General features: G+C 42.7%; 1 protein-coding gene across 1 annotated transcript; it reads left to right on the top strand.

Moving 5' to 3' along the window:
• The first annotated feature begins 3,165 nt into the window (after nucleotides 1-3,165).
• Nucleotides 3,166-9,569, top strand: LOC125663041 (uncharacterized). Its single transcript, XM_056147539.1, has 4 exons — nucleotides 3,166-5,053; nucleotides 5,189-6,793; nucleotides 8,798-9,142; nucleotides 9,511-9,569. The coding sequence occupies exons 1-4, from the start codon at nucleotides 3,166-3,168 to the stop codon at nucleotides 9,567-9,569; spliced, it is 3,897 nt and encodes a 1,298-aa protein (XP_056003514.1).
• Nucleotides 9,570-14,513: the final 4,944 nt, after the last annotated feature.

Below are 14,513 nucleotides of genomic sequence, written 5' to 3'. Positions count from 1 at the left end.
CTGTTCAATGGCCGAAAGTGCCGAGCAATAACCTGAATTTGAAGCCCTTCACCGGTCTTGTTGACGTCTCCATATTTAAGTGAAAAAATTTCGAGAGACGTTAAATAAGATACACAGTCAACTTAAATACTGCATTAAAATCATCCTCCTCAACGCCAGTAAAGTAATGCAGCTGCATTGTGTGATATAAATAATAGTGTAGCTGCAGAACTGTTGATCTGAAAAAAATATCGTGACGGAACATGTCAACGAACAGAAGCTGCGAGTTTTCAGGTCGTATGGGGCTTTAATGAATATTTGAAGGTATGTTGGGACACATGCAAAGTAGGAAAATATGTTAAGAATTATTCGATATTTAATTTATGAGCCAGCAACACAAGAATACGACGATATCAGGCCTCAACCGTGCGCAGCTTTTTGTGCGCCGTAAATCGAAGGGTTTTCTAAGGGTTGGATGTTTTGCGATCTGTTCCGTCACAATATTTTTTGAGAGAGCTACAGTTCTGCAGCTAATAATAGTGAAGACGTACACGTCTAAAAGGGCACAAATGCACAGCAAGGGAGGAAAGAACTGTTATACAGTTTGACTTCTCAAAAGTAAATATAACAAGAGGCCCATGGGCCACATTGCTCACCTGAGTCACCTTGGTCCATATCAGAAGACGTTCTATATATATTTGCATGTAAAACCATAGTCCTTATTATGGCCCCAATCTACCCCTGGAGGCCATGGTTTTTGCAAACTTGAATACACATGTCAAAAAGCTTTCATGTAAATGTGAACTTTTTTGGCCCAGTGGTTCTTGAGAAGACTTTTAAAGATTTTTCCTATCCCGGCCGCGACAGACCTAAGGCCTTTTTTTATTGAGTTAGTTTACGGATCCGCCGCACTGATTTTTTTGGATGTTGGGGAAAATACTAAAATGGTTTTCACTCCTTTTAATACGTCCGTCTGCCCGGACCTTGTGGGCAGGATACAGACTGAACCATAAGCCCTAGGACTTTACAACTTGATACATTTGATCACCATGATGAGAGGAAGATGCCAATTGTTTTTCAAGGTCAAAGTATCACTTATTAGGAAAACCTTGTGGGCAAGATACAAACCGAGCCGTAAGCTCCAGGATATTATAACTTGGTATATTTGATCACCATGATGAGAGGAAGATGCCTATTTTTTTCAAGGTCAGAGGTCAATATTTATGAAGTAGCGCATTATAAGGCTATCCCTCTTTATATCTTGATATCCATTTCTACAAGCATAATAATGAATTAGCTCACAGAGGACAGTGCTAACTTCACTAAAATATGAATCCCACTAAAATATGTTTACTTGAGCAAAATCTACGGGCGTATTATGCCTCGTTTGCGTTGCTCTTGTTATATTTCCGACGCTGTAATATTTCCTTTTCACAAAAATAAAATAAGAAAGAAAAGAAAATAGATTCCACTTGACTGGATATTTGGACAGATAGTCATGTGTGGAATATCCGTCATCTTCAGCCGGTGCTAACAATTCTACACCTTAGTAACAATGCTTTTTGCTTCCAATAAGTTATCTGTTTATGAAAATAACTTCTAATTAACATTAGTTATGCATTGCATACCATTTAGATTTGTAAATCCCAAAATAAAAGCATCCATGACGTACGTTGGGTTGCACTAATCACTTAAACAAGTATAACCCTACCTGACCTTACCATGCATACATTTTGCTGATGATACACTTTGAAATTCTTATTAATGAATTTTAAAGAAATATTCTTCATAATTAATATGTGTGATTTTTGGCCGGGTTGCACGAAGTGCAAATCCGGTCTATAGTATGGTGAAGTGCGGGCGGTTGGGGAAATTTTGTGAAATCAACTCCTCTTACAGTTTTTTTTATGTACAACCTTGAAACTTTGCAGAAAGTAAGTATATATATTGAAGTTATGCACTAGCCTGACCTTTGTCGAATATGGGCGCTACAGCAAAAAGTTGTTACTAAAAATAGAGTTCAACTTGAAAAAGGTAAGCGAGATTATCTTTTGTGGTAAAATTTAGTTGCACTACCTCAGAGGAAAAATTCAATTATATATGAATGTCAAATTTTCTGGGCATGAGTTGTAAATTTGCAATATAAATATAGAAATTCTGTTTCTTTATCATATAATCATATACAATTCAAGCACCTGAAGTTATTGTTCATTTTAGTTATTATTACTTAATATTACATATATCATGGTTTTTTTTTATTAATCAATAAAAGCCCTGCGGCAATATGTGATGTGTTGTTGTTTATATATATATATATATCGGCATTTTTAGAAGACAAAAATCCTTACCTGTATCCGGAAACAATCGTGTCCGCTCACGTTACCGATACGGAACTAACATTTTTTCCACTCGTCAAAACTCGTTTTGATAATTTACTTTACAATTCTGCCTCCTTCAACACTAAGGCCATAACAAATCATAACAGTCCTCCAGGTAACTACCACCAAATAAATCCCTACCCAAATTATTTACTCTACATATTGCAACCCGGCCAATTGAGTCTTTGACCCATTTTTCGTATATTGAAGGAGGTTGAAAACATTTAACATTATTGAATTCATTCATCGTATGCAAGGTGAAGATAACGAACAGTGATCAATCTCATAACTCCTATAAGCAATACAAAATAGATAGTTAGGCAAACACGAAAGTAGTATAACCCGACTCGATGGGTGGTTCAACTGAGTGCACTTTTGAGGTCAAAAGGTCAAGTTTTAGAACGCACTGGAGAGCGGCCGAGGTAGGGCGTTGCTAAGGCGGGGCGTGCCTAGCGCGTGCTGTGCAGGGCTAGGTTGGTATGAACTAGAGCGGAGATAGGAGCGGGTGTTATGACGCAACAATGGGTCGATAGTGCTGTGACGCAACAATGGGGTAGAATCGATAACACTAACTAAAGTCGAGATCGCTATGACGACGAGGCCTGAGCCGTGTGTGTGTGTGAATCCTTTAAAATCCTTTAAAATCCACAATGAATAATAAACGCATGATGTGAAGTTTACACATTTATTAAATAAACAATTTAATTAATTTAGAGTGTTATTGACGTTGTGGAAAAACCTGCTTTTCTATGACGTCACAATAAGTATATAAACGCAATACACAATTCGCGTTGTCACTTTCATTACCATGTCTGAGCGAATACCCAACGACTTACGGAATAGCAGAAATGGGCTCCCAACCAATTATATTGAACAGCGATTGAGATTTTTAGAGGAACAACTACACATACAGCGAGAGCGTGAATTAGAACTCCGCAGAGAAAACTGGCAACGAGTGAGATTTTTACAGCGGGGAGGGGGGATAGCCAGAGAAAAACGCCAGTTAGTGTCGGAATATTATCGAATCAAGCTCGACAGAGGCCGGCATTCCAGGAAATTTAAAGTGAAACAAAATGTGTACAACGTTACTTTCAAAGAGCTTCCAGATTCTTCCTTTATTCGGCGATTATTCAAAGATATGCTCAAAAATGTGAAACGGGAAATGCAGTGCAACCCCAATGATTATGTACGGCTCAACATTCGACACCCGTCTTTGGATTCCGAGATTTGGGTCGAATTTACCCAGTCTAAAAACCTCAACGAGGATAAAATTTTAAACAAAATAGAAGCCGTACAGCAATCTAAAAAAGAGTTCCTGATGACAGACGGAGCCACACAGTTAGATTTTTTTCATGTCAAATATCCTCAAGGGAGTGGCGGCGGTATGAAGAAAAAGCATCTACAAGTCGATAAAAAGAAATTTAAGATCTCCAAGAGAGCTATCGTTCGTATTAACAACCCCGAGGATTTCCTGTGTCTACCCCGAGCTATTGCCGTGGCACAGTTACACAGTCAAAAACCTGAGGTTCCGGACCCCGAATGGGAGAAAAAATGGTTAAAGATGAGAAAAGGGGATACACCAGCTCTCGACCAGAAACGACAGGCCTTATCGCTCATGGAACTCGCCGAGTGTGCAAACGACCAACCGTGTGGGCCTCAGGAATGGGAGAAATTACATCAGGTCTTGGCTCCCGAGTATCGCTTGAAAATATTTCAATTTAAGACAAACACGCAGCGATTACGATTAGACCCCATCTACAGAGGTCAGGGGAGCGGAAAATGTTTGAACATCCTGCTGGATAACGAACATTACGATACCATAACATCGATGCCGGGAGTGACGGAAAATCCATATTATTGTGATTACTGTGATATTGGATATAGCCACATCGAAGAGCACCGTACCGTCTGTCCTCACCGCTGTTCGTTTTGTTTAGCCGATTCTCCCTGTACCCCGGATGGCACCCGCACGGAATGTGCTCATTGTAAGGGATTTTTTAGAAATGCTGCGTGTTACCAGACCCACTTGAAACCTTACAGTAGCAATACCGCGACAACCGTGTGTAATTTAATGGGACGTTGCGACCAGTGTCAGAAATGGATGTCTAAGCAATTATTAAAGGGACACGCGTGCGGCGGAAAAACACAATGTCACATCTGCAAGAAACTCGTCACCACCCCACATTTCTGCTTCGTTCAAAAGAAACCCAAACGCAACAAGGAATTGAAAATGTACATTTATTTCGATTTTGAATGTACACAGGAAAACGGAATTCACACCCCTAACCTCTGTGTGGCCGAACGCGTGTGTCAACATTGCGACAGTTTAGACATTGACATGCGGTGTGATCACTGTCATGCGTTTGGCTCGCAACGCCGCTTCGTATTTCAAGGCCCCGACACCTTAAAACAGTTTATGGAATGGTTGTTACAATCCCAGACGGATGAGAAGGGTAATGTGAGCTTCAAACACGATGAAACGACCGCCATTGCGCACAATTTCAAGGGATACGATGGGCAGTTCATCTTGAACTATCTGGTGCACACGGCCTGTATCAAACCTGCAGTCATTCTCAACGGCAGTAAAATCTTGTGCATGGGAGTGTTCGGCTTGAGATTCATCGATTCGTACAATTTCCTCCCCTTTGCCCTCGCCAAGATGCCCTCTGCGTTTGGATTAACAGAACTGAAAAAAGGTTATTTCCCCCCACTTTTTTAACACGGAACAAAACCAGAATTACGTGGGGGCTTATCCCGATGCTCACTACTACAATCCTGACGACATGTCGATCGCTAATCGTGCAGCCTTCTATACCTGGTACACTCAACAGGCCGGGAAAGTATTTTACGCCGTTGTTGTGCGCAATTTAAGGCGACGCTCTACGGACTCGTCCGCGTCGACCCGTTTCAGGAATCCATCACTTTTGCTAGCACGGCTAATTTAGCGTATCGCCGAGGATTCATGGCACAGGACACCATAGCCATCATACCCAATATGGGATATCAACCGTCGCGCCGCTACTCGGCCAAGGCCTGTCGCTGGCTCACCTCCCTGGACCGCAACATACGTCATGCTAAGAACGGGGGCGAAATTAACATAGGCCCTTATACGGTGGACGGCTACGAGGAGGAATCCCGCACCGTGTACGAATTTTACGGCTGCTACTGGCACGGGTGCCCCACCTGTTATCCGAATCTGTTGACGGAAACCTACCCCCATCGAGTCCAGCAGACGTATCAAACCCTGTACGAGCAAACCTTGAAACGCGCCGCCGCCTTAGAGCAACAAGGATATACAGTCGTGAGCATCTGGGAACACGAGTTTGATCGACAAGTGAAAAACAATCCAGAGTTACAAACATTACTACGAGACCTCGATATTCAGGACCCCTTAAATCCCCGCGATGCCTTATACGGAGGTCGTACCAATGCTACTCGCCTGTATTGCGAGGAGGGAGACATGCGATACGTCGATGTGTGTTCTCTGTATCCTTACGTGTTGAAATACAGAACGTTTCCCATCGATCATCCTCAAGTCATCACCAGCGATTTCAAGAATGTGAGAGAGTACTTTGGTCTCATTCGTTGTCGTGTCTTACCACCACGAGGTCTGTATCACCCCGTCTTACCCTATAAGACGGGAGGAAAATTACTTTTCCCCTTATGCCGAACCTGCGCCGAACATCGCAACTTAGGACCCGACGATCAATGCAGTCACAGCGATTCAGAACGCAGTCTGACTGGCACCTGGGTGACCGTAGAAGTACACAAAGCTCTAGATCTCGGTTATCGGCTCGACCGCATCTATGAAGTCTGGCATTTTGAAAAGACCAGTCAGGACTTGTTTCGATCTTACATCGATACTTTTTTAAAAATTAAACAAGAAGCTTCCGGATTTCCCGATGAATGTCAGACGCCCGAACAGAAACAAGACTACATCGATGAGATCCGGCGCCGGGAAGGCATCTTCATGAATCTAATAGACATCGAGAAAAACCCCGTCCGTAGAACCATTGCCAAACTCTTTTTAAATTGTCTCTGGGGAAAATTTGCACAACGATTACAACTACCACAAACACAGTATTTAACCGAAGAAGAAGAATTACAGAAAAAATTACAAGATGCCACTCTAGAAATCAAAGGAGTCGAGCTGCTGGAAAATCGAGATCACCCCGAAACCGACATGATGCTGATCAATTATCAGGAGAAAGAAGAATTCCTAGAAGACTGTCCTTTCGGAAACGTAGTGCTGGCTTGTTTTACCACAGCGCATGCTCGTTTACATCTCTACGAGACGTTAGAACCTTTGGGGGAACGCGTCCTCTATTTTGATACGGATAGTATTATCTATCAACATGACGAGACCCAATTTAACCCTACCATTGTCAACAGTTTAGGCGGCTGGACCGATGAACTGAGTGGAGATCTATCATCAAGTACATGTCGGGAGGGCCTAAAAATTATGCATACGAGACCCAGGGGGGAAAATCAATGTGTAAAGTTAAAGGACTGACGCTCAATTATCGCGCTTCTAGGATCGTCTCACTCGCTACCTTAGAAAAAATGTTATAAGGAGAAGAAGAAGAAGTCCACGTGCGTTATCCTCACTACATTCAGAGAACGCGCCAGCACGATGTTCGCACCATCCCCTTAGTAAAGAAATACCGCGTAGTGTACGACAAGCGACAGCGGGTTCACCATTACAACACGCTTCCTTATGGATATTAGGTATAAAAAAGGAAACGCGTCTTGAGAAAAACATCAGTCTGCAAAATGAGTAAATACGGATCACTACAGAATCCTTCAGTGCCTTCCTATGGTGAATTATCGGCTCGTCTAGCGTCATTTCATACAGCCCCCGATATTCTGTTGAATTTATTACCTAACATTGCAGAAGCCGAATTCTTTTACAAAGGAATGGATGATCATGTGCGTTGTTTTCATTGCACATTGTCTCTCAAACATTGGGAACCCGGGGACGATCCTTGGATAGAACATGCCTATTGGAGCCCTCATTGTGCTTACGTGTTGTGCAATAAAAGTGTCAAATGGGTACGACAAGCCTTCAATGCCTATGCCCGCGCTAAAGACAGTGATCGCGATTGGGGAGACTTACCCTTAGACGGGGCAGGGAATCCAATGTGTACCCAGAAATGTCGCATTTGTTTAGAACGAGACTTGAGAATTGCTTTTTTACCTTGTGGTCATTTATGTACTTGTGCTATGTGTGCTTCAGGACTTAGAACATGTCCTATTTGTAGAGATTCTTTTGTAGAAACGGTTCGTATTTTTACTTGTTAATAAATATGTATGATCCCATGAACTCGTGTCATTTATCAAGATGTATGCCTACGAGACACTGGCCCCGTTTCAATTGAAACATGAATTTACTATGGTGGTGGCGGGTCCCTCTAAATCGGGTAAAACGGAATTTGTGAAGCAACTGGTACAAAATACGCAGTGGATATCACCACCCCCCGAAAAAATAGTATGGTGTTATCGAGAATGGCAACCGGCTTACGAATCATTACAAAAAGCTGTAACATTCGTTCACAACATTCCTCAAGACGATGAGAAATTAGTCGCCGATCTCACTACTCGACATTTACTCATTTTTGATGATATGATGGGTGGTAAAGCCATAGAATCTATTGTAGATTGGTTTACGCGCAAAGCGCATCATCGTAATACCAGTGTTATATATATCACGCAAAATCTATTTGATCGCGCCGTGCAACATCGTACTATCAGTCTGAATGCCCACTATCTCGTGTTGTTTAAAAATCCTAGAGATAAATCTCAGATTGGGGTATTAAGTCGCCAATTACAAATGCCTCATTTATTACCCGCGTATGATGAAGCCACCAGTATTCCTCACGGGTATTTACTAGTCGATTTAAGTCCTCAGACACCCGAGGATTTAAGATTAAGAAGTCAACTCTTTTCTACCTTAGCGGTGCACATGCCACCGAGAGTATAAATATCATTATGAATGACTATTCATTTCATTTCACAAACAACTTTCATCATGGGTAGACCTACAGCCAAGAGCAAATTAGTGAAAACGTTACGACGTTTACAGCGGGAACGGGATCCCGTTCAACGAGCCCATCTCATTGAATTAGGCCGTAAAGCCGTACTCAACTGGTTTGCCATGGGCGCTAAAAATTTATTACGAGGAGTCTTACCCGTGAATAAACTCACGGGGCGTTTCATTCAAGCACATAGTCACGACTTGAATGTCATTGCCAATAAGAATGCGAATGAAGAAGATCGTTAAAAAGCCATTTTGAAACGGGGTGGAGCCGGATTCTTAGGAGGGACCATCATTCGTCATTTGTTCAAATGGGAAACGGGGCAAAAACGTAAAAGACGTCCCCGTAGTGTGGCGAGAGTCGTGAAGCAAAAGAAAACACGTGTGTTACCCCCTTCCCTCTTAGCCTTAGCTAAGAAAAGAAAAAAGAAAGTTCCTAAGAAAGTTCCTAAGAAAGTTCCGAAACTCATCATTCACCGGAAGACCCACGATCCTAAAACCAGTGTCCTGGCTCCTTATCTCTTGCGCATGGCTAAATTTCCTAAGAAGAAGAAGACCCCTAAACTCATCGTGAAAATCCCTTTTTCGAAATATATGACACCTCAAACAACCCCACCCAGGAAAACGAAGACTTTAGCAGAACTGAAACAAGGATTAGCTGAAAAGAAAATGGAACGAGCCATGCGAGGACCCATAGGAACTTCCAGAACCACCGATACAGCCTTACCCAGTTTTGGTCAAGCCTTTGGGGGTATGGCACATTTTACTCCCTTAAGCACATCGACCCCTAAGCAGAAATACAAATGTCGATATTGTCCTCTGCAATACAATTTGAAAAGTAGCCGCGATCGTCACGAGGAGACCGTTCATCACGGGCGTTTCAATCCCCAACACCCGAGCGCGTAACACTATAAAAAGCAGGGGGAGTGTGCACAGACCTTCATTATTACACTATGGCTGATACGAAGAAGTGTGAATCCCGATTAAGACCTCATTTACCCCTCTTGCAAACCTTAGCAGCTCCTCATTATTCCTCCAAATTAAAGAGAGAGGTCATCAAATATTGTTCCAATGACTGCATTCTAAAGATTTGTGAGATCGTGTACAATATATTAAAAGGGGTGATTCCTCTCACTCCCGCTCAGAAGCGACAACTTGGTCCGAAGAAGCACATCTGAAGACGCATGGTGCAGCCGCAACCCGTGAAAAAACGACGAGCGTTACTCAATCAGAAAGGGGGCTTGGCTTCATTCGTTTGTGGAATTAACAAAATTTGCAAATATCCCAATAGAAGATGAGTCGTAAAATGGTATTAGTACCCGAAGCCATGCTGAATGAGTTGAAGGGAAAATTACCCAAGCCTCCCGAATTTCAATCGACCGTGGGGTTACGCAGTGAATTAGATGACATCGAACATCGAGATGATTTAACCGAGGGGGAAAAAGTAGCTTTGTATGGCCATCAACTTCATCGATATCGACAATATTTACAACAAGCACGACAACAGACTCCGTCTAAACCTTTACCACCGACACCGCCTGGGGGTGCCACAGTCGCAGATACCAATGCATTAGAAGATCAGATTATCAAAAGTGTCAGTAAACCGGGTCAAAAGAAAGCGGGTTTATTACTCGATCATCTCAAGAAATCCAAAGTCTTAACTTGGAGTAAAGAAGGAGAAATCAGTTATAGAGGACATAAGGTCCCCGATTCCAATATCGTGGATTTAATCACCGAGTCCCAGAGACAAAAACCTTTAAAACATCGTGAACCCCCTGCAGGGTTACAGCAATTTGCCCAAGCTTTAAAAGAAACGAATGCCCCTAAAGGATATGTGACCAATCGTGATGTTATAAAAGCGATGGACAAGCCCGGAAAAATCAGTACTCCTAAACCTATAGATGAAGATGAGAGCGGATTTCAAGAAATCTCGGGTTTTGACCAATCTTTCTATGAAACTCCCAGACGAATGATGACCCCTAAAAATATCAGGGAGGCTGGTAAAAAGACATCACGTGAAATTGGAAAATGGTTAACGCTACCATGAAAAAATCTAGGAATCAGATCTTACAGCGACTTTATTACGACCCTAAGATGGGGTATGGAGGAGTACAGGCTTTATACCGGCAAGTGCGTAAATTAGGTCATAAGATTACTCTTGCTCAAATTCGAGAATGGTTCAAAGAACAGGATACGTATACCCTACATAAACCCATACGTCGGAAATTTAAAAGACAACGGACGCGAGTGACGGATATAGACGAACAATGGCAGTTAGATTTAGCCGACGTCTCGAACTTGAAGAAATACAATGATGGGTATACGTTTTTATTGTGTGCGATTGACGTGTTGTCGAAATATGCGTGGGTGGTGCCTTTAAAACAGAAAACGGGGAAAGAAATGATACGAGGCCTCAAATGGATATTTCGAGACGGACGTCGCCCCGTTCGCATTCAATCGGATCAAGGGAGAGAATTCACAAATAAAGAATTTCTGCAAGCCTTCAAATCCATTCATTTCTTTACGACGCGTAATGCCGAAACCAAAGCCAGTATCGTGGAGCGTTTTCAACGCACCCTGAAAGCACGTATGTGGCGATATTTTACACGTCATAAAACACGACGGTATGTGGATGTTTTACCCGATCTGGTACACGGTTACACTCACACGTATCATCGCAGTATTCAGAGAGCTCCTGCTCAAGTCAATGCCAAGAACGTCTTGAAAGTATGGAAAACCTTGTACGGAAAACAGAGACTATCATCGACCTCTTCATTACAAGCGGGAGATCGTGTACGGATCAGTAAAGCGAAACGTACATTTGAAAAAGGTTATTTACCGAATTGGACGACAGAATTGTTTACCATTTCCAGAAAAGTTCCAGGACGCAACGTATATCGAATTAAAGACGACCATGGAGAAGAATTAGAAGGAACGTTTTACGATAAAGAATTGCAAGCAGTAATTAAAAAAGACGATGTCTACGAAGTGGAGGAGATCTTAGGGTATAAAAAGCGCCGCGTGGGGAAAAAAGTCATTTCAGAAGTCAAAGTGCGTTGGAAAGGATATCCCCCTAGTTTAGACTCATGGATTCCGCAAGCGGATCTCATTCTGCCATGACCGTCCAATGGAAATTCTTGGGTGAAAAAGTCCCACGAACAGAAATTGTGTATTTTGCACAATTATTCCTGTGTTTAACAATCATTATCACGTCGGTCGTGATGTTAGCCTTAGGTGATTCCAATCGTGATTTTTGGATGGTCACATTAAGTTCTCTCGTAGGCTACGTCATGCCTAGTCCACAAATGACGTTAGCGAGCCCGAGTATAAAACAGGAACGATCTTCTTCAGATTCACCAGTTCACCATGGCTAACACACAGTACGCATGGAAACAAGAGGGAAAGAAAACGGCATGGTTTGCGGATAAGAAGATGTGTTTGAGACATTGTAAACAACACAAAGTGTTAGATCAACCGGTGTACTTGTACAAACGTATACTGATACCTCACGGATGGTCAGCCTTTATCATGAAGACCAAGTATCAAGATTTTCGTTGGAAAGTGAAAGCCCATTGGGGATGTTTCGGACGACAACACGCATCGGAATGGACATTGATTGAGAGTCCTTGGTTTGACAATTCCAAGGACTGTCTCCGACATATCATAGACAGATTACAGGAGGGGTATGATGTGGCCGATTGCTGGGGAACCCGACACTATCTGATGATGCGCCGCCGTTTAGTTGAGAGAGGAACACTAGAGTTGGAAGACTCTTTTCTACAATCGTTGACTTGCGGTGGTGGTCGCGATCAAGAAGAATGACATGTAAAATTGTGTATTAACATTATGTTGTATGTTCAATAAAATATGAAAATGTTCATTGTGTTATGAGTATAAATAGAGAAGGAACGGAAACATGGTCATCATTTGAATCATCATGGCTCACCGAGAAGGGTTTTACATGACTCTCCTCAGTGACGGGTCTATGGAAGCTTTTTCAAATAATACGACTGCTCAATTTAAAACCTTATTACCACAAACCCTGGATTTAACGGACGGAGAATGGGAAGTAGGGTTAACCGAAATGATGTATACCAATGCCTTGAAAAACATTACAAAGGAAGAGGCTTATTTTGACATCCTTATCCCTACAGCTTACGCCCAACAGGTTAAAAATCCAGATACGTTTAAATGGGGGCGATTTACACTGACCAAAAAAAACTCGATCCCTTTAAATCGTTGTGCTGTAGTGGTTGATTGGACCCATACGGATTGGGGGGATGTCATTCCACTCAATGCTATGATGACTATTTACCGAATTCACTTTAGAACTGGGGCTTACATTCATTCCACGGCTTTAATCGATGAAATCAATGAAGCCTTGCACAGAACATTCGCAAAGATATGGAAAACAGCCGGCGATCCGCGAGAAGAGAATTCTATGAAATTAGTGTACTTCGAGAAATATGATCGAGTCATGTATCAGTTTCATGGTAGTATACTTAAAAAAAAACAGCCTTAGCCATCCGTTTTCCCACTGGCTTAGCTTACAAACTCGGAATAGGGAGTGAGAAACTCATCATTCCCAATGAACCCATGACTACGTGGTTGAACGTGACTTACTTAGCTAACCATACCATGGATTTGTACGAAAATCTGAAATCCATGTACGTGTATTGCGATGTGGTGGATCCGCAAGTGGTGGGGTCCAACGAATTGAAATTATTAAGAGTGGTTCCTTGTACCTTTCATCAAGATGATAGACAACAAGCCAAATGGGAACCTATCCGAGCAGAATATTTGAAACTGAGTAAAAAACATTTCGATACCATCGATATTCACATCATGACCTCTCTGGGGACCCCCATGCCCTTTTTAAATGGAAGAACGATCGTGAAACTTCATTTCCGAAAAGTGTATTGAAGAGAAAAGTCGTGTGACGATGAAGTATCATCGCGGAGTCAGACGACAGAAAGGACACGGATTATTCACCATTCTCCTCCCTTTGATTGCTACTGCCATAGCCGGGGCTGTTCAAGGAGGCAAAGGCATGAAAAGAAAAAAGAGGGGTCGCAAAAAGTATTAAAAGCGGGTAAGGCTCTGAAAGGGGTCAGTCTCGACAAAGATGCAGTATCAACGAGGTTTATTACACCAGCGGGGTCATGGGTGGGGTAGTCTCTTAAAAACAGTCGGTAAACTAGCGGCTCCCGTGATCGGTCAGGTCGTTGGAGGGTTACTGGGAGGGAGCCCCGCACCACAAACAGGCGATGGATATTTTGGAGATTGGTCCAAGAGTTTGGCTCGTGGCCTTGTTAACACGGCCGCTAAAGTCATCGGAGGATTTTCCTTGCCCAATATAATACCGCCACCACAAGGGGGCAAAGGGAGGGCAGGTTTCGTCGATTTCCTCAAAAAGGTTAACCCCACGCAATGGGGAAAAGGTTTATTCACCGATTTACTCAAATCGGGAGCTAAAAGTGCTTTATCAGCAGTCGCTAAAACGGGGTTAGATGTCTTAGAAAATAAACGGTCTCTCAAAGATGCCATCAAGACACACGGAATACAAGCCATCAAAAATACGGGTCGTATGGCCATGCCGAGAATTCAACAAAAATTAAGATCCCGTCAAGGGGACAGTGTTTTAGCGGGGATGGTGAAACGAGGAGCACGACAATCCATGAAAGCCGGGTACCGGACGGGGTTAGATGTCTTAGAAAATAAACGATCTCTCAAACAAGCGCTCAGAACTCACGGAAGGCAAGCGTTAGCAACCACTATGAGGAGAAAGAAAAGAAGAAAACAGAGAGGAAAAGGCTTTTTTACCGATAGGCAGGCGTTAGCAACCGCTATGAGGAGAAAGAAAAGAAGAAAACAGAGAGGAAAAGGGTTTTTTACCGATTTACTCAAAACGGGAGCTAAACAAGCTTTGACGGCCGCCGCAAAGACGGGGTTAGATGTTTTAGAAAATAAGAGATCTCTCAAAGACGCTCTTAAGACACATGGTATACGAGCCGCTAAGAATACAGCCGGTATGGCCAAACATCGTCTCTTAGCAAGAGGGGGACCCCGTAAAAGACAGGCCGGTGCACGAGGACATCGTAAGAGACAGTCCAAGACCCCCT

Source organism: Ostrea edulis, chromosome 8 (genome assembly GCF_947568905.1).
Source record: "Ostrea edulis chromosome 8, xbOstEdul1.1, whole genome shotgun sequence".
NCBI lineage: Eukaryota > Metazoa > Mollusca > Bivalvia > Ostreida > Ostreidae > Ostrea > Ostrea edulis.
This window is presented reverse-complemented; position numbering and strand designations above follow the sequence as displayed.